The sequence below is a fragment of the Macrosteles quadrilineatus genome, unplaced genomic scaffold (assembly GCF_028750875.1).
Source record: "Macrosteles quadrilineatus isolate MER2022 unplaced genomic scaffold, UCM_ALF_1.0 Scaffold_2__2_contigs__length_208266976, whole genome shotgun sequence".
In the NCBI taxonomy this organism is placed as follows: Eukaryota; Metazoa; Arthropoda; class Insecta; order Hemiptera; family Cicadellidae; genus Macrosteles; species Macrosteles quadrilineatus.
The window spans coordinates 44,223,353-44,244,819 of record NW_026542595.1 but is presented as its reverse complement, the minus strand read 5'-3'; the positions used below and the strand labels follow the sequence as shown (position 1 = coordinate 44,244,819).

The 21,467-nt window shown below is 35.3% G+C and overlaps 1 protein-coding gene across 3 annotated transcripts; it reads left to right on the top strand.

Annotated features, from left to right (window-relative positions):
* The first annotated feature begins 3,995 nt into the window (after window positions 1–3,995).
* LOC128986623 (uncharacterized) lies at window positions 3,996–20,908 on the top strand. Of its 3 annotated transcripts, none has more exons than XM_054407077.1 (2): window positions 3,996–4,065; window positions 19,477–20,908. In XM_054407077.1, exon 2 carries the CDS (start codon window positions 19,483–19,485, stop codon window positions 19,807–19,809), a length of 327 nt encoding a protein of 108 aa, XP_054263052.1. In that variant the 5' UTR covers window positions 3,996–4,065; window positions 19,477–19,482; the 3' UTR covers window positions 19,810–20,908. The 3 variants fall into 3 exon arrangements, with proteins under 3 accessions (XP_054263052.1, XP_054263055.1, XP_054263054.1); XM_054407080.1 differs by lacking the exon at window positions 3,996–4,065 and adding an exon at window positions 12,062–12,114; XM_054407079.1 differs by lacking the exon at window positions 3,996–4,065 and adding an exon at window positions 14,856–14,951.
* The last annotated feature ends 559 nt before the right edge of the window (window positions 20,909–21,467 follow it).

The following is a 21,467-nucleotide window of genomic DNA, read 5'->3' as shown; positions in this document are numbered from 1 at the left end:
CAGTCATTTTTCATAGCGATAAAATGTTGTTCACATTACTTAAGAACTGCCTGATTTTCTGTATAACCTCTCTGTCACAAATTTGTTTGCTTTAATTGGCATTAATTTGGCTAGTTACTGTAATAACGTAAGTTAGGTGGTGTTATATAAGGCATATTAAATTTGCAAGTAGACATTCCATTGACGTGAACCAGACGTAACATTGACTTAATATACTGCGAATCGGCACTCCGTTTATGGGAATCAAATTAACCATTTCTTTGGATCCTGCAAGTAGACAATTTATTTATGTGAACGATATGTACCATTGAGTTTGTATACTTCAAGTAAACAATTCGTTTAAGTGAACCCGACGTATCATTGACTTTGAATGCTGCAAATAGGCATCTTATTTATGTGAACCAAATGGACCATTGACATTGGATACTGCAAGTAAATTTCTCATTTTTGTGAAGCTGGCGTACTATTGATTTAGGATACTGCTACTGCAAATAGACATTTAATTTATGAGAACCAGATGACACATATATACTTTGAGGTAGACAATACATTTAATTGAACCAGACTTGTAATTGACTTTGAATAACGAAATTAGACATTGCATTCATTTGAAACAAAATATATACTAATGAGATTGGATACTGCAAGTATACATTTCATTTACGAGAAACATATGTAACATTGACTTTAGAAATTATTTGATTATTATGTCTGCTATCTGCTCAATGTTGCAAGCAGACAACTGCATTGTACACTTAGTGTAAATTACCTGAAATGTAAAGTTAAAACTGTGAAACACAGGAACGTTTCTCATCCAAAGTCCCCGTGCGATCTCTAGTGTTCACTTGGTAATACATGTGTATTACAAAATATAGGGTGTTTTCAACTCCCCACGTGAGTGTTAACGTTTCGTAAAAAGTACCAAGTTCCTGTATAAGGTAATGTTGTTCTTTTTGCGAAAGACTCTAAAAGTAATGAAAGGACATTTTTTATTTACATTTATTTCGATAAAAAACAAGTGTTTTTGACATATAAATAAATTTGTTTGCACAAAACTTGTGTGTATTACGATCCCCCCCCCCCTAAAAACTGTTTTTTTAGTAGTACATTTTAGGGAAAAATAATACCTTTACCATTCACAGACATAATATAATCTTTTAAAAATTATATATTTTCCGGGTAGTACATATGCTAGTTATTCAATATCAAACAGTTCAATGACAAAATACATATTTTTTAATACAACAAATGGTTTATATGCAAAACTTGACCAAATACACACACAAACTGCAGTTGGTAAAAGAAATATATTATTTACATTGTATAACTTAAAATAAATAACTCTTTCATATTGGAAACAGTATACAGTAAAATAAAAACAAGCCCATGGGGCGTAGCCCAAGGGAAATATGAAAATTAAATGATATTATATTGCATTGTCTTCCATTTGTGGGCTGTTTCAAGTTTCAAGTCTCTAGCTCATCGGGAAGTTAGTATAAAATTGATTGCAAAATTTGTACCGGACAAGAAAGCGAGCTAATAAAAACGTTTTAATAAACTTAAATAATAACAAAAAATGTTATTTACCAATTATTAGTGTTAATACAATTATAACAAATATGTAATAACGGGGTGTCAAAAACACCCCACGCGAGTACATACGTTAGTAAAACCCGCGCGAGTAGTTAAAGGTTAAAGTACCTTTAGCATAGAAGTAAGAAGTATAGCAATTAAATAATCTGTAAGTATATAACAAAATTACATAATCGTTTGACAGGCGACGGTAGGTAATGGATACAACGATGCGGCAAAGGCTGCTGACAGTATTACAGCGGAGCGGACAGCGCAGGAACTTGTGGCGCTGACTGTACTACACATTCCACTTGGAGATATGAGACTCCACTCAACTTTTGGAGTTATGACACTCTGGTTTAATTTTTACTTGGACTTATGAAACTTTGGAGTTATGATATCTTGGACTTATGAAACTTTGGAGTTATGATCACTTGCACTTATATTTTTCTTGGAGTAATGAAATTATCCCTTTTCGGGTACTTGTAGTTTTGAAACTTTGGATTAAATATAATTTGGAGTTATGATCTCTTGGACTTATGAAACTTTGGAGTTATGATCACTTGGAGTTATGAAACCTTGGAGTTATGAGATGATCCCGAATTAAATTGGCACCAATCAAGACTTAACCTCATAGCCTTGGCTAGCCATTTACAATACATTCAATATAAGTACCTAATCCTTGCTACAATTCTACTACCGTTCTATATATTTTAACTTCGTAACAAAAACACCACTTGCAAGTAATTTGGCATTTTCCCCTTCAACTCCTTCATTTATCACAAAGTTGTTGGAAATACATATTGTTTCCAACCACTTTGTCTCGTGATCAAATTTCAATAACATTATTAGCTACGTTTTATCGAAGCTGTACACATGTCAACTAGACCAATTGAGTTTGGCTATAATAAATTAATTATGTTATATTATTGAAATAATATGTTACAGTGCTGACTATTTTTAACTTTGATTGTTACTCAAACCAACAAAATAATTTACTGGAGTGGTAGGGCCTAAAGTAAGGCCTGATTCTCTGTACTCAATTATTCAGAACATTGTTACTACTCTTTTAATAGTCCAGCACCCATAGGATGCAATGAGAGTGTAACACATTTTTGACAATTTTTTTTATGGCGAGTAAGTTTGTTTACAAATACAAATGTTCTGAAAGTTTGAATAACTACAGCTGTTGGTTTAATTTCCATAAGCAAAGTGATTTACTAGCCAATTCCGTCCGTATCCATTGTTTATACTAGTAGTACGCTTATTCTGCGCGTAACGGGATGAGTGAACGTGAGCGCAACAATGGAAGAGTCCCCCCGCACCTAGCCTTCTTACCGGTGTCACTGGTGAACACAATGTTATTTGTATGGGCCTACTCCACATTTTGTTTCTGAATTGAATATGAGGATTAATTAATTAATCCCTGTAACACTTTCAAGGTTTTTTTTTAGCTTTTTTAGGTTACAAAATGACAATGGCTGATTTAAATACCTATTTTTGTTTCTCAATGCCATAATATGCTTACAATCTCACGTTATGCGGTTTCTAGAACCTGTGTTACCATATTGAACTGTAGTGTTACTGTTGCAATAACAGTTTAAAATTTGAAATGTCTATTTACTGGGCCGGATTAAGAGGTAAGCAAAGTACACAGTTGCATAGGGCCCCAAGCTAAAGTAGCTATTGTAGCAGGCGTTAGCACATTCCGGACATTTACTTATTTGCTTAAGTGTATCAATAATCCTTACAATTGTATAAGCTTTTTTTGGGAGGGGGAGGGGAGCATTGGAATGTTGTTTGATTACAATAAAAGTACCTATGTAAATTGGTTGGGTAAATATTTTCATCTAATTGGTTAGTTAGTTCATTTCTTTTAGTTCTGAGGGTCAGGGTGTCGAATATAAGGCAATGCTATATCATTCAAGTTTCCATCAATACAATTACTATTTTGCTCAAATCAAACCCTTTTGTAATCGGTCATTAACCATGTGTAAAAACCCTTTGTGCAAGCACAATAGTTTCAGCAAGTTTCTGTAGAAATAAGAGAGTAAATTATTGAATACCTAATTCTATCACCCACACCCACCTATAAGAAGATTGCACATTGCCGCAATGATTTGTCTTAGTAAACAAACTGAACAGAGTTGACTTACAATCTAAAAATGCAACCGTGTCTCTTGAGAGTTTAACACAATGCGTTCAGCTTTCGAAGGCGTCCTGCAACTGCAAGGGATAAGGGAAACACGATGTATTCGATATATTATAGATATGTTATGAGGGAGGCGTTAATATAGATTTAAATCGTAAAACAAATTTGACCAGTGTGATTGGGAAGGCATGCGGGCAACAATGACAGTGACAGTTGAACAGCTGATTAGTTAAGGGGGGGGGGAGAGTGGCCACGCCACACTAGCGTCACACCAGTCACCACTCACCACGCCACTGCACCACTCGCCACCCGCCACTCACTAGCCGACACCACGATCACAGGTGAGAACTGAACTGTCACTCTTTTGTATACAATAGTGTAGTAGTAGATTGCCGGTTCAGGTTACATGGATCTTAGCGTAACCAAAGTACGCCACTCGACTCATTACTTCTACTTTTTACGCTTTTATTCTGAATTTGATCTTTTGAAACCAAATAAAAATTGTGTAAACAATGCGTAAACAGCTTTACTGTAGTTGATATAATTACTGGAATAGATATTGATATTTTACAGCTTTTCTCTTTCGCCTGAAATGCAATTGTTGGTGCCGTGTGGCATTTGGCATCACAGGTTAACTAAAGAGACGAATTTTGGTAAACATTGTGGTTGCGTAAATTTATAAGATAAATTAGCTTATAACATTAGTTGTGATAAAGAATTGCCATGTCTTTTTAGATGGATTCCGTGTCATTAGAAAACGTCGTATTTTGTGGTTTACTTGCTTTATAAGTACGTTAAACATGTGATAAGTAGACTCTTAAACAATACTGTAATGCCGAAAATTATCAGTGCACTATAGTTTATTAGTTTGTGTTATTACATTTTAATGCCATTGAAACAGTTGAAACCACCTACTCCACATTTTGTTTCTGAATTGAATATGAGGATTAATTAATTAATCCCTGTAACACTTTCAAGGTTTTTTTTAGCTTTTTTAGGTTACAAAATGACAATGGCTGATTTAAATACCTATTTTTGTTTCTCAATGCCATAATATGCTTACAATCTCACGTTATGCGGTTTCTCTAGAACCTGTGTTACCATATTGAACCGTAGTGTTACTGTTGCAATATAAACAAGCCGCAAGTGGTGTATTATTGTATTGCACCAAAACTCAAGAAAACATAGTACAATTTTTTTAAACAAGTTACAATGTTTTTATTAGTTAAATAGCTTGTTGTAATGGGTATTACAGTACAAGAACCTTGTATTAATTAAGAGGGGTGTCTTGCTTGAAATCCATTACAGTAGTTCTGAATTTTTGTAGACTGGTTCGGGATATCGGCCCAATTAATAATCCAGGTTTGTGACCGCGTGCGACGACCGCAACCTTATCGTAAATCAAAACAATCGCAAAATTTACTACTTAATTGCTGTAATTCTTTGATGAATTCAATTTGATTCAAACATTCTTTATTCATAAATTTGCACAATGGTACAACAAATAGTGTCAATGTTTACAAAAAGAAATAGTAATGACAATAATCCTATATATATAAACAGTTACACTAATTTCGTCTATGTACATAAAAAATTTGAAAAACGTTGTATTTATTCTATGTAAAAATTTTCTTGTAAAAAATGTTTGTTTATGTTGTTATCTCAGGTTCTAAACGAGGCACAAAGGTTGTTTTGGTCTTAATTATTCACAAAACCGCTTACACTTGGCGCATTATACAGTACTTACTTTCCGTGTCCGGAAATCAGACTTCGCTTTTCCAAAAATTAGCTACCGATATGGCTTTGTCATTCGCGTGTAAAAGATCATTATACAATATCTCGACCCGTTGCCTATTCCAATGCCGTGGAGTCAGAAAAATCAATTATTGGGGACATGAAATAGTGAAATGATAAACAATTTGAACAAAAATCAATTTATAACAATAATAAAGATTTAATAGTATATTTCGTACCTAGGCCCGAAAATGAGATTTTGCTGGTTCGAGATAGTTTTTAAGTTCGAAACGAAGTCGCAAAACCATTTCGGTCCGTGGTACGAACGCTTTTTTTCACCACACTATACCCTATTACCACTATTCACCACAATAATTAATAATGCACACTGATAGTCAACACAACTAGGTACAACTTGAAGGTTATGTGAAGAAATAAAATAATTTGAAGAATTAGCAAAAATAATAATAAATAGTTGCTAGGTAGCGGTGACGATAAAATAATTCTATTGAAATGCTATGGATACTGATTGTGTATTTAATATGCTTTCATGTTTTAAGAAAGTAAGCGGGCAGCTGATTTTGCGGCCCTAGGGACGTAAAAACCTGCTCGGTCCCCAAATGACGATGACAGCTGGCATGGCCAGCAAAACGTAACTTTCAGCCACCAATTAACGTATTTGAGAAAATTCACAATGTTTACAATTGCTTTGACATTTAAATGTAAACAACCAGAACTGTCAAATGCCTATTTTACAATTACAGACAGCTGATCCAGAAAAATAAAATAACTATGTGGTAGGTTTATTTAATCTTAAACTTTATAATTGAGTATCTATATAAATAAAATTAGAGTTTTGTCTGTACATTACTCAGAATCATAAACTTTTAGGTTATTTTTACGTGTTATACATTAGAGAAACCGAAACGAGTCTCATCTAAATTTCTGTCTGTCTTCCAGTCTGTTACGACCCAAGAGCCATTTTACGCGGCCTACTCCTGAAAAACGAGAGTACCTATCAAGTTCCAAATCATTTTAATGCATTCACTGGATTGGCGAGATTGTCTTTAGCCATTAAAATATGGCGTCACCACTTTGTAAATAAAATGACGGACGTTTAAAAACCCAATTTTGTGCGATTTTTGTAAAGTTTTCTCCCAATGTTTAGCACATATTCTTCTATGAAATAACGAACAGCTGTTCAAATCAAGATTATTTCTTCTAGCTGTCACTGATATGTTTACATTGAATGTTGTTTACAAATACCGCAACCATTTCCGATCACGTTTTGAAAGCAAATCCAAACCAGTTAAGATTAAAAACGTTTTTCCTTACATAACGGATTTAATTAATCGCAAGTGCAATAATTTGCAGGGTAACAGTAAATGAAAATAGAGATTTTTTTGTGCATAAAATTGTTCTTGAGTTTTGATAACCGGGAAATAGACCTTGAATCAGTGTTGTATATTGCTGGGAAACTTACATTTTTTAAATGAGCGTTTTCAGTCAAGACTCGGCACACGACCGACGCGCGTCTACTTGTTAAATTAAATTATTAAATAAAATCCTCTATTGAGTATACCAATCCTGCTGGCTTCCAACTTTAAGGTTATGTTCTTTTAGGTAATTTTAGTTGTGCTTAAATGAGCACACGATGAAATAAAAAAGTGGTCCTGGTCTTATGGCTTATACCTTGGTAATAACGTCTTCCCTAATAACAGGTAATAACAGAAGAAGCCGATTATATAATGAATTAATATCTTATCGCAAGCGGAAGCATATTTCCTAGTTTCTATACTTGATCCATCGCTGAAATAAAATGTCTTTACAAAAACCATAACAGATATTTTATAAAAAATTATACAACTTATAAATATGCTTAAAGGTAATTTCATGACGATTGCATCAGTAGTATTTTGTTATAAAATGTTAAATTCTCCCGTTGTTCGAAAAACGCCGAAAACCCTGTAAATTTTTATTCAACCCGCTGAAAGGTTGAGTTGAAGCTGCATAAACCATTTTAAATCAATAGTCTACACATAAACGGAGAAATAAATTTGTAAAAATATGATGTAGGCCTACAGTAACTTTTATTTTTCTCAGTCTACTGGTTACTTTGCAATAAAAGCTCAAACTCGAGTATCTATACTTTTTGACTCGACAGTAGGCACTCTCCCTCCTGAGAGATGTATTTTGTGGTGAGAGATGTAGAGATGTGGTTTTGGGAGAATCTCCGCGTTCTACAATGACAACGAAAACTCTCTCCCCGTCATTGCCTCCCCTTGGATTCCAGGAAGGACAGCGGGGGAATATCGGTGCGCCGCTGGGGCGGGATTACGGGTCGCGGGGGAGTTTCGGTGTCTTCCTGGATTTTGCGGGGGAGTTTCGGTGCGCCCGTACAATCTGCTATCCCTGGAGTGTGTGTGGCGGGTATCGCGGTAACGGTGCTGCATAGCTTTCACACACATACCACATACCTCCGACACGCCAATCATTCCGTCCCGCCGTAAACAATCCCATAACACAACAAATTTAATGTTGTTATTGTTCGTGTACACGTAGAAAGTGTGTCTAATTGATCGATTTTGAATTGAGTGAACGTCAGCAAATTTTATACGTTTTATACTGTCAATCTCCAGGGTTTATGTGAAGGGTTCTCTGTTGTTTAGCTCCAACTATTCTCTTTGCAGATTTATAAAACTCATTTATTTCCACTCTTACAACTATTTCCGAATATCATTTCGAATATGGAAGCCAGTAAATGCTGTAAGAGGATTCTCTCCACCGTTTTTTACATCCCAATTTAGTTTGCTGCATACAATAATACCGTAGTTCAAATATACTTCTTATAGGTATGTAGAGCTAAGTCAGTAAAGGTTTCAAAATCAAGTTCGTTGTTGGGTAGATTTGTTTATGCATCTTATTATTTTACATAATTTGATACCACTTAAAGATGTTCAAGTCACTGGTTCCATATGTATCTCTCTTTATGTGCGTTGCTTTCAGGTGAACTTAGACCTCTCTTTGTTACATGTATTTATACTTGTAGTTTTTGGGTTCCTGCTTGAAACGGAATATGTTTGCTGTTAAAGAAGTTATTTTTGCATTAGTTTTTACACTTCAAGGTATTTCTTGAGTGATACGATTCCCGCCAGAGAATTTAAGTAGTGCAATATTTTATTCGTTTTGTACGAGCAAATGCAAGGGTTTTTATTCTTACTTAAGTTTTTTTGTCATATTTTTCGTTTAATATTATTGTAAGTCCGGTGCTTTTTTAAATTTAGATATTTAAAAAAAGTTTGGGCTCAAAGGTTGGTAAAAATTTTAAATTGTGTTTTTTATCATAAATTTTAAAGCACACAAATATTTTTTTGGGGAAAAATAACAATAGGTTCTTAAAAACAAGAATCTGCAGTCAGTTTACTAAAACGATATAATCACACAGATTCAAAAGGCCTGCAAGTGCTCTTCATAGCGATGTTCTATGCAATGGTATAGTAACATTGGCGTTAAGCAACATCATACTGAGAAATCCGAGCTGAGGTAGAGCGACATACTGTATAAGTTGGGTACTGCAGAAATAATTTAAAACGGTGATGAATAAGAAATCAAAAAACAAAATTGAAGACGCCAGAAAGATTGACCGATGCGCCTGGGTACTCGTACAGCCCATCGTCTCTTGGTACGTTTATTAATTGTTTCTTGTGCTTGGACTTGACAGTAATCACTTAACGTGATCGCGTTGCTGCGTGCTATCGCGGGAGAATGGTGAATCAAAGCCGTGATAAAGGACAGTGCGGGGTCACAGGTTATCTGTTATCAGCTGTTATCACCTCGCGTTCCTGGTCATTGTCAGTGACGTCATCGATCACGTGTCCACTGTGCCAGAACAATAGGTCGGAGAAGTACGGTAGTTCCCCTAGCTATGCGTTTGTATAATGTGTATTATTTTCGGTTGGACGTTTAACCTGAAATTTGTAGGATAACCCAACCTACCGGATTGTGAACCTGTTGACATTGGTCGTCGGACTTTTAAACGATCCTGACTGTAAAACCAGTTGGTCTAGTCAGTAAGACATGTATACACTTTAGTAACACCAATAACACCATATTCATAAGCTAATCATTCTTGTCTTAAAATTCCACGCCATTTGGTCGACATACTTTTGAAAAATAAACACCTGAAACCTTAAATTCTGGGCACAGATACTAGAAAAAACAGGCCATGCTGCAGCACGGGCAGCGCAACCCTACGTCACAGTGGTGGATAGTTGTACTAAACTCTTACCATTAAAATCTTACAAACAACCAGCTTGTTTATTTACCTAACCAGCTTGTTTATGGGAATGTTGATGGCAATGAATGTATCAATGAAATTTATCCATTAGTGTGACGTCATGGATCCTGCAGCATGGCCTGTTTCACAGATGCAATTTGTTATCCATTACTGCCATTTAATTGTTTGTTTGGGCTTAACTAATAACTAAATATTATAGATTATGCAACCTAAAAAAATACGATTCATTTGTTATCTACTGCTTGTCCGGTTGTATTTTAACCTGTAAAAGCGTACTATAAAGTAGGAGAGTAATAGCCCACATTGACACAGTAGTAATTGAAATAAACTACACGACTTTAATATTTTACAATAGATTGTGAAGTCTGCTGCTGCTCGCAATAGCCAAAGTCAATGATGGTCATGAGCGAGTGGCATTCCACACATATCAAGTAGGCATGCCACTGAGATGACCGCCGTGACGCTGCGGCCAGGCAAGGCTAGCAATGCTAATCTTTGTTTGGCAACTCGCTACAGCTGTGACAGGTTGCGAAATCGACAGTTTATGTTGACATGTAAGAAACGCCGTCATGGCGAACATCTTTAAAAACAAAAATAGCTACTTCCTGGGGAACTTTGCCGATCTGTCTTATTTATTATTTTATTTTTATCTAGTGTTTGTATACTCCATTGCCATTATCCGCTCATTTGAAAGAGTACGGTCCAAATCTTGGTCTTGTTTCCCTCTTACCTTTTGTTAGACAAGCCTTATCAACATAATATTACGTACATAGATCAAACCATAGATAAAACAAACGTACTGTACCTCCTTATATGTTTATCCTCAGCCGAAAACAAAATTTTCAAGTTGACCCTCTCAGGTGTTTTTAACTTATTCCAACATGATTTCAATCAAATAAGTCGTACAAGTCATAGAATCTACTCTTTAGCCAATGAGACATTTATTCGACATCGCTTTAATCTAAACATTATTAACTTCGTTTTAACACACAAGAAAACATGCTTCAAAAGTTACAATTGGATGAGAAGTCTACTTTCACTATTAAACACACATAGAGGCAACATATATGTGCGTAATTTAACACTTTAAACAAACAAGTTTAAAGTCAATGGTACGTATTTCTAATACAAAGACTTTGTATTTTAACACGAGTAAAAACTACTGAGGATGTTTCTGACTGGATGTGAACGAATAACACTCTATTTGATTTGTTCTATTCCTGTGTTTTATAATTATTACAACTAGTGTAGATGCACACTGTGTGTGGCGAACAATTGATTAGCATTCGTTGATCAGACCTGAGTTGCGTGAATCATACAACCACTTGCATTAAGCGATCTCATTGTATGTTGATCCTGTCGCTAGTGTGACCTCGATATACCAATGAAACTATATCACTAGATTGAAAACTCAGCCTGCACACACCATCAGCAATGATACCATTGGGATCTATGAAGCTTACGCTAATTCATCTAACTAGAGTGCAGTTTTACAAATTTTGAGCATTTAGCATTGTTTAATGAGTAATAAGTGTAAAAACAATAATGACTATTGCGTTAGTTACAAAACAAGGTTAATCATTCAATGAATAAAATATTTACCATACCGGACGTTATCGGAGTTATTTTACCATTTTAACTGGTTTATCTTCTTTTGGAATAATCTTAAAATAGCATACTTTAGAGAAATTGGTCGTGGGGTTACTGATTCCTTGACATGCGGCGGATGACAGTTGTCTCAGCCTTATCAATTACATAAAGTTGTCAATATAATCTCTCTTCGGAATGTTAGGTGTAGTGGAATATACTCGTAGTGAAGCTGGTTTTTATTCTTGAACTGTTACGGACCTCGTTCATATAGATTACTCATTACTAACAATAATGATTTTAATCGTTTTATATTTACAGGCTAACGGCGGTTAACTAAGCATTTCTTCGAGTACATTCCCAAAGGACTGTAGCACATACTATATGCAATTGTTATTGCCCGCCTGAGTTTATTTACATTGCTACTAACAGTTATTGTTACAACTTAAGACCATTAAGTGGACTTTGCATCCATTGTGTACTCAAATATTACATTGTCAACGAGGCCTACCAAGTACCAATGACCGGAGTCCGGCAACTTACTTATATTTTCTGTACCCACAATCTGTGTTGCATACGGGTGTTTCAACGTGGAATACTCGGAAAGCACATAAATATTGCCTACTGTAATGTGGCTTACGTTGTTGGTGTCATCAACAGGTAATTACTCGCCTACGGTTGTCAGGCCACGTACACGTACAACCACAGTCTGATCTAGTTACCTACGTAACACTTGTGCTACAGTGTGACAGAGCTTGTTAGAACAGCCAGTGTATGTATTACTTTAATATTATATACTGACAACACTTATGAACTATTGCGTAACCACCTGTGTGTATTAGAGTACTGACAAACACCACATTCCACACACTTGGACCACACGAAACTTCTCGGAAGTTACTGAAACATCCCAATAAAACATATAAGTTTCACAAACTTATTACTGAATTGAAAACCTTCTCCCTCTCATGAAATTTAATTGAAGTCATAACTTACTTGAAATAGTAACCAATAAATGTAGACCTACGCGCATGCTTCGCAACCGGGAGAGGACACTAACTTAATCTGATCGGTATTTCTTCAAATATACTGTCTTAAATATTCCCAAACCCACTGTTATTTTTCGAGGAAAAAATAGGTAAATCTTCGTTTTATATTGTCTGTAGTTTCATACAGTCAATTTAATCCTTGTTGTAGACGGCTTTTATGAAATTTCGTAAAATTCCGTAAACCATGAGGAATTTCTTTTTGTTCCCATGTACACCAAACAATGTTATGTCCAAGTTAAAACGCCCACTGGGGCATATCATTGGGGATGTTATGGACATGAAAAGGTCCATCCGATGATCTACCATTCTACCTTTAAGACATTTCTTCACATTCCAGTAGCTCAAAAGAGAAGTAATACTGCACACTTCTAACCCTTATTATAATTTGCTCAATATATTGGTTTAGATTTAAATACATGTGGATTAAACCCTAATAGTTCATTCAGGTACATAAATTATGTTAGTATAAGCGCGAGTTGTTTAACTAAATGTGACGTAATTGCTAAACCTGGTCATGATTACATGTACTGCCGGATCATGCACAACAAATGCCATCAAAAGCATTAATGTTGATGCAATCGTTAATGTGAACATACTGTGCATGTTTAACATCAAGCCAAATATTCTATTTGCATTAGATAATCGATAATCTCTTATACACGTTCATAATTACGTGATTGTTATGGCCTTGGTTTTACATTTTACCTAACCACTGTGTTTTAATCCATTCTATATATATTGCATAGCACCATTGACTATACACCATAAATGGACTGTGGTACTCGTCAATGATAACACGCACGCTGTCATCGTATTCGTAACAATAGAGTGTAAACAGCTGAAAATTTGTATTTCAACAACAATATCACTACAATTATGGAATATAACTTGATGAATAGGCCTAAACTTATTAATACTGACGTTTTATAAAAATTCGCGTTTGTTCAAGGAAGTACACACCTCACAGACCTACTCTGCGGTACTTTGCTGTACAGTACAGTACTTGGTTTTGTGGTATTACGGTACTTTTTCTACATATACACCTGTTATGTTTGAGGCAGGATTGAACCAATCTGTTAAAGTTAAGAAACGAATTGTTGCGTAGGTAAATTGGGTTTGCAAAACAATGTTAAAAACAAATTCGGTGGCAGTAACGTTTAGGCTATTATGTGCAGCTTTTCCCGTGCTTTGCAACGAGAATAGGCCTACTTTTAAAACGAAGTTGTATAAAACCTACCGTTGATTATTAAACCTTAACCGTAGCACTAGGTTTTACACAATTATTGCTGGTTTAATTTAGTTTTGTAATAGATTACATAGTTGATAGCTCCATAGAAAAGTATGTGTAAGAATCGTCCAACGCACTCGATTGGTCGTGTTCAACAACCTGAATTTGCGTACACCAAATTAACCCGTTCTATCTATATATGAAGGACAAAGTGTGTACAGTGTCTCTCCCATTAAACAAAGGGAAAGGATAGCCGCTGCAGTATTAATAAACCCACTACCGACTATTTGGAGAGCTTTGTCAGAACTTAAATATTGGATTGACTTATTAGTCCAGTCAAGAAAAGTTTTGACCTCAGAAAAATTCCAAAAGTTTTAAAACTTTGCACAATTATTTCTAGGTACCTAGGGAAGATTATACCAAAAGTCCCTATAAATATTAAGTGAGCTCCTAGCGGCAATTAGCGAAACAGGGCATCTTTTTGGTTTTGCTAAAATCTTGAGAACCGTCGTCGGAGTAAAATGTGACTATATACCAAATGAAAGATCATCAAATTTTTCAACAAAAATGATATTTACACTTTAATTTTATTCCTACTGGTTACCGAGTTATAGGGCGCTAAAATATGTTTTTTACTGTCATGGTGCAAACAATAAAGTAGGTATTTCGTTGAGAAAAAACTACATAGGTACCTAGAAATATGTGTGTAAAGTTTTAAAACTTTCGGATTTTTTTGGAGGTTGGGTCAAATATATTTTGACTGAACTATATTGTTTGTGAACCAAACTTCAGATATTCAATTTTTCAAATACACGAAAAAATTTGATAATACATACGCACTTTTTCAAATCGCAAGTTCCATTCTCATTCTAATTAAAATATGTGATGAACAAAGTGGTTTATTTCTTTTAGACTCATCCTTTGTTCAAATGAATAGTTGTAACACAGTATCAGATAGCAGATATATCAGCCCGTGACCCCTGGTGGATGAAGTTGTCGATTACCAGGTGACCACTATATTCACTCCACCACCCATCCCATTTACCAATTCATATATTGAATATGTTGATATGTTGAATAATCTGTTGTTATTTTGTATAGTTTTAGTTACGTTACATGGTAGTGTTGAACAGTTGTAACACAGTATCAGATAAGAGATATGAGGTCCAGTGGTAGTGGATGCAGTTATCAGATTGTTATGCAGCTTATCAGTGATCAGTGAACGCGTCAATAGAACAATGTAACACTTCCTCTCATGTAGCTGTGGCTGGTACAGTACTGTACTGTCCCTGTGTAGCATTCACTTGTATATACAGTAGGTCTACTTAACAGGTGAGATGTAACCCTATATAAGTGCGACGTTGACGTTTGTACGATTTATTATATACATTGGTTGATTTGATGCCAGCGGAGAGTCGAAGTCGTCGTATGATTCCTTTAAATCGTATTGTAAAGCATGATTAGTTTAATAAAGCTTGTCCACAAAATCGTTTCTTAAATTGATGAAAGAATTTTAGAATTTTTTGACAGAAAACCATACTGTAAACAGCGTCTCCAGGTTATAGTAGTACGTTTTCTGTGCTCCAGGTCTGAGCATCTTCGGTGTAACAGTTACCTGATTTGTCATTGTCAAGTAAACTGTCAAATTGTCAGTAAATGCTATTATTTTAAAAGCTGATATCAAAAAGTGTCATGATACGTTAATAAATGTAAATACATTCTTAAATTTATGGAAATAAATTAATGGTATATATTAAAAGTAGCTAAACTTGTAAATTTCGCTATCCATCGGATAGTCATATACAAATTACTATTTAAACTTTCAAACCAACAGGAATGCATTAAGGAATATTACTCCACAATAAGACTTAAACAACACTTTTACGAGGCACTAGCTCGGGGTAGTTTTCTCACATTACTTCAGGCTCGGCTTGAGGTTGTGAAATCATCACTTGGACAAAATCCATTGATGATTGACGCTCCTTGAATACACTTGTTAAAACGTATAAATTCATTTGCAATCATAACAGTAAAGAGATTTAGGTACGGTATCTTTTCATTATATTGCCTCGTAAACCACATTCTAGCGTCATTTTCTCCTAGGGTTACAGCCAACTGATGCCAAATTACAATCTTACTCGTATATCCCGGTAGCAAGCCTTGCTAAAGGCCGTGAGTTCGTTCAGTAATGTTATCTGATTGTTGATCTGGTGCTCGCGGCGAGGTGTCCAGGCCTCCAGTGATCGGTGTCTGGTGACTGGTGACCTTGCACTGCTTATCATGTTATCACTAGATACCGCCTCCGCCACTGCGACATCCGCCATCAGATACTGGTAATGTCCTAAAAAGCCCACGAAAACAGCAACTCACTCAAACCAGATATTAGTTTTAACACGGTGATATACAATTTTTTCGTAATTTTTATCGATATCCCTTTTATTTGTAGGTTGTGCTCGATTCCATGTCTTGCTCAACACGATATATGCCCATGATTAACCAAAATATACGAAAAATCAGAGGTTTTATGGTCAAACCCAATTAAACACAATAAAATGTCACCAATGTCCAGCCCTTTTCACCGCCAACTAAATCAATTTCAATAATCACTACGTAGTAAACCTACTTACTACGCATCGCGCTGGACTGGAGACTATGAGGTAGGCGTTGGCCTTGGTATCACTTATCACCTACTCTGACCTTGGCAGGTTTGGCGGTACGAAGACCTTGAGAGTTTGGCTAGATTGATTTTTATCATTGCTATATTTCTTATTGTTCCTTATTCCTGGTGAACGCACATCATAGTTATAGTTGGATTAAGTTAACTCTTTGTTCGCGAATTTAAAGCGTTATTTTGATAGCTTCAATCGGTGAATTTTTGAACTCGTGTTGATTTTCTTTATTATTACTATTAATATATTACCCACCGTATCGAGAATCCACATTGTACTTTTTATGTGATATGAATCATAAGTGTATCCATATCCAAATTACCAAAAATGTGAGTACTTTGTCAATATCCAAAGTGCCAGTCTCGGTCCAAGACCTGATTGACGTCACTACTGTCTACTTATCAGCTGCCACTGTCTCTGATAACAGATAACAGATAGCCCCTGTCCTGCCTGTCACACGTTAATCTCCCTTCCCTCCTCCACTCTGTCTTAGGCGTTCTACCTGGGACTGATAGCAAACTTTGAACTTTGATACTCTGTCCTTACCAAACTTTGCTGGAAGCTTTTATTAGCTTAAAACAAACATTAATTTCATTGATACCAGATCAGGCAGGACCTGAAGATAGTGACTGTTGGACTGTTGGCTGTACAGTGTACACAGTAATCATGCTCTGTTAGACAACTGGCGCTGGCCGATGTCATGCTAGTGGTTATGTGTAATATGGTGACCTGGGCTGACTCCATTGTTGACTGTTTACTTACTCACAACACTGGTGACTGGTTGACAGTTAACAGTTGATCTTGGCAAATCTCGAGTCTCAACCATTACGTATGACAAGGGATTTCCAGATACTTTTAAATAACAAATTTATAAATTGAATGAGGATATGGTATTTTGGTATAGGCTTGTGACACTTCTTACGAATAGAGTAAAATACCCCCACCGCAGCAAACCTGTAGACTAAGCGAATTTCCACTTGTCTGATTACATTTTTACTAAAATATTTCCATAAATAAGACATATTTATTCCCAATTTAAATAGCATTAGATTTAACGAGTGATTAGGTAAGCTACTACGGGGAAGGTAAAAAGTATTTTTGACCAAACATCAGTAGTGTAGCATGAAATTAATAAATTCGCCAAATTTTATTAAAATCTATCCATAAACAAGTTAACTACAACCGTTTTCATTTTCTCCATAAAAATAACATGGGAATTTTAAATGGCACTTTTTTGAATTTTGTTCGTGACCGTTAGGCATACAACAATGCTTCAATATACTAAATTATTTATTTTTTTAAGCTCTACAAAATTGTTTGAAAAGATATTCCAAAATTTCATGTTTTTAGGGTCAAAACCCATTTTTTTATTTAAATTTTTAAATTTAAATTTAAAATTAATTTTTTTTATCATACCTCTGTGGAAGACTACAATTTGTTAATTTAGGAAAACATAGGTCAAATTTTAAGGAGGTCCTTGCTAAGGTTCCTCAAGGGTCGGTGCTGGGTCCGGTTTTATTTATTCTCTATATTAATGATTTGCCAAACTCTATACCTTACAAAACAATTTTATATGCTGACGACACAACCTTCAGCTGACAACTTTCACTCTGCAAACCAAAGTATAGAAAACACCATTGAATTGGATACGCTGTGGTTTGAAAGTAATTTTCTTGAAATAAATCATGATAAAACAGAAAAAAATTGTTTTACTTTGCGTAATCTTGAAGCAGACAATGCAGTTTCTGTTAAACTACTTGGAATATCCATAGACTCTAAACTCACTTGGGAAATACATACCAATAATATAATTTCAAAATTGTCAAGAGTATGTTGTTTGATAAGAAAACTTAAAAATTGTGTTTCTAAACCAACACTTCTAATTGTTTACCACAGTTTATTTCACTCACACTTGCTGTATGGCAATATACTATGGGGTAATAGCTCAGGAGCTCACCGGGTCTTTACATGGCAAAAGAAGGCTCTCAGAATTATGTTTGAAATTCCAGATAGGGTTAGTTGCAAAGCATTTTTTGCTCAAAATAATAATTTATAACAATTTACTTTCGGTTAAAGAGAATCTAAATAAATTTGTTCCTTGCAACTCAATCCATGGGTATATCACCAGACAATCAAAAGATTTATATATTCCTCAAGCCAGGCTAACAAAATGTATCAAAAGTTATAAATATTTGCAAATAAAACTATTTAATAAACTTGCAATATATTTTAGAAATCAGGAAAGTATTCATTTGTGTAGGTCAAAATTATCAGATTGGCTTACAAGTCGTGCTTTTTATTCAGTCAAGGAGTTTTTGCAGAATGTAGATTTTTCAACTCTTAAATGTGAGGCCAAGCAGTCTTGATGATTCTTTGTTCTTGTTATGGTCTTTGCCCTGTTAATTTCAAAGTTTTTTATTATTACTGATGCTTTATCCTTTTAAGATTCTTTTAACTTTATTTTAACATTTTCTGTAGCCTATTTAATATTTTATTTAACATATGTAACAAAACATGTTGACATTGTCTATTGTAATGTTTATATTACCAAATGACAATAAAGATTTATTATTATTATTATTACCCCCTAAAACCCCCGTTCCCATGGTTCGATCATGCTGGTTCGCGAACTCGTTCAAATAAATGTACGGTTACACGTTTATACCAAATTTCATCAAAACCGGATCATTTTTGTTTGAGTTATCGTGCTAACGGTACACATATATATATGAATTTGAGCGGATGGTGTTTTTGGCCTCTAGGGACCTCAAAAGGAAAAAGTAAATCGGTTCTGGGTCCAGGTCTTACCATGAGACCTACGGTAATACCTTATTCCCTATATGGGAAACTTCGACCAAAGCTACTACAACTCATTACTGTACTTGAATCTGCAACCAAACACCAAAACACCGATGTTTGTTGTTTATGGATTTCTTGATGGCCAATTAATTGAATTCAACCTCTAGTGATTTACTTATTGAAAGCAGTTTGCAATTTTATTTCCATGGTGTGAGACTAAAAAAAGTCACTCTTAAAAATCACGCTGCCATAAACATATTGTTCACCACACAAATTAGTCTAAAAAATCTGTTTATTGTTAAAATCTTTATTTATTTTACAAATTATAGTTACAGCCAAATTGTTACTATGGTATATTATACATTATTTACATTAATATACTTTTACAGGCTGATATGACTGGAGAAGTATTAAACGAGCTGCGAGGCCCGACATGGATCCTGGACCGTCGCAACAGTGGCAAGCTGTTCTGGCGGAGGGACTCAACTTCGGAGAAGAACAGAGTCAAGTTCCGCTGTGATGTGGAGGTGATGGAGTACGTGAAGCTGGAGCCTGAGCCTCCGCAGTACGAGGACTGGAGCTCGGACGAGGAGGACGACGAGAGGTTCGGCTGGCGTCTGCGGCCCTGGGACCAGGAGATCCCGCCTCCTAGCGGCTTCTGGGGCGGAGTGTGTATGGTAGTGATAGCAGCGGTGGTCACCTACCAGTGGCTGGTTGTATGACACAGGCCACACGATAGGTTGAGACAAGCAACGACATATTGCCGCACGTCCGGGCCGGCTACCTGGAGGAACCAAAGCGAGATGCTTCAAATAGGTTTATTACTTGAGTAGTTATTTTAAAATTGATTTAAAGCTACAAGTTCTTTATTGTGTTTCAAAATTTAGTAATTTAATATAATCAGGCCTTTTTATGAATATTTTTTAGAAACGGTGCAATCATTTATTAGCAACAAAATTTTGCTAAACAATATTTTCAATATTCTATCCAGTTTTGATATGGTGCAAAGTATCTGTTTTGATAATTCATCAATGCAATATTCGTGACCATATAAATATCCATAGTGAAATGACAAGTTCATTATAAAAAGTTAAAACAATATACCTATTTATTCTTCTTTGCTACCGTAACACACTGTACTTGAAAATGTTCAAGTACTACAAGTGGGCATCCTAAATCTCAGAGTTTAGTGAAGAATAACATGCCATTACCAACTTAAGGAAGTTGGTAATGGCATAAAATATACTATTAAGCTTCAAAAACATAAAAGAATGTTGCTTTTCTTTAATTTAAAAGGTTAAATAAAAGAAAAGCAATATATTTTATGTTTTTGAAGCTTAATTGTATATTTTGTACCTAGGTCCGAAAAATAAGATTTTGCCGGCTCGAGATAGTTTTAGGAAACGATTGAGAGCTGCAAAACCATTTCAGTCCGTGGTACAATCGCTATTTTTCACCACACTATATCCTATTACCACTATTCACCACAATAATAATGCACACTACAACTGGATAGTCAACACAACTACATGACTATGTGAAAAAATAATTTGAGGAATCAGCAAAAATTATAATAAATAATAATAATAATAAAAGTTGCTAGGCAGCGGTGAATATAAAACAATGTTATTGCAATGCTATGGATACTGATTGTGTATTAAATATGCATTCATATTTTAAGAAAGTAAGCGGGCAGCTGATTTTGCGGTCTAGGGATGTAAAAACCTACTCGGTCCCCAAATGATAATGACAGCTGGCATGGCCAGCAAAACCTAGCTTTCAGCACAGAAAACGTACTACTATAACCCAGAATGCCAACCGCATGGTAAAAAGCATTAAGTGTTTTGAGAGAGCTTTGCCTGTCAATCCGTAGGCAGCGCCACCAGCGTTGCTATGCTATTGCATGGCAACGCTGGTGGCGCTGCCTACGGATTGACAGGCAAAGCTCTCTCAAACCGCTTAATGCTTTTTACCATGCGGTTGGCATTCTGGGTTATAGTAGTACGTTTTCTGTGCTTTCAGCCACGAATACCTAATACCTTGATTTGCCCTGTATGTAAAACAGGTAAAAACATCATAGTGTGGTGAAAAATATTATTTGTGAGTTTGAGTTACCACACATGGTTACTGTGTCCTCACCTGAAATGTTTTGCTTGAGTTGTTATCCAATGTAATTTCTCCTCTTTTGCTAGATTTATTTCTTCCATATTGGATGATTACTTTTTTTATCATTTAGTGTTACAATTTAATCTCCTTACCTCAATCAGAAATTTCAGGCTTTGTTGTAGAATAGTTTGTAATCACAGTAATAACAATGTGATATTTCGACAAGGAACATTCCATATTTATTTGTAAATATAGTTTAGTAATAAGTATTTTT

Excerpts from the sequence above, each read along its gene's own strand:
- LOC128986623 (XM_054407077.1), top strand. The coding sequence starts at position 19,483 with ATGACTGGAGAAGTATTAAACGAGCTGCGAGGCCCGACATGGATCCTG.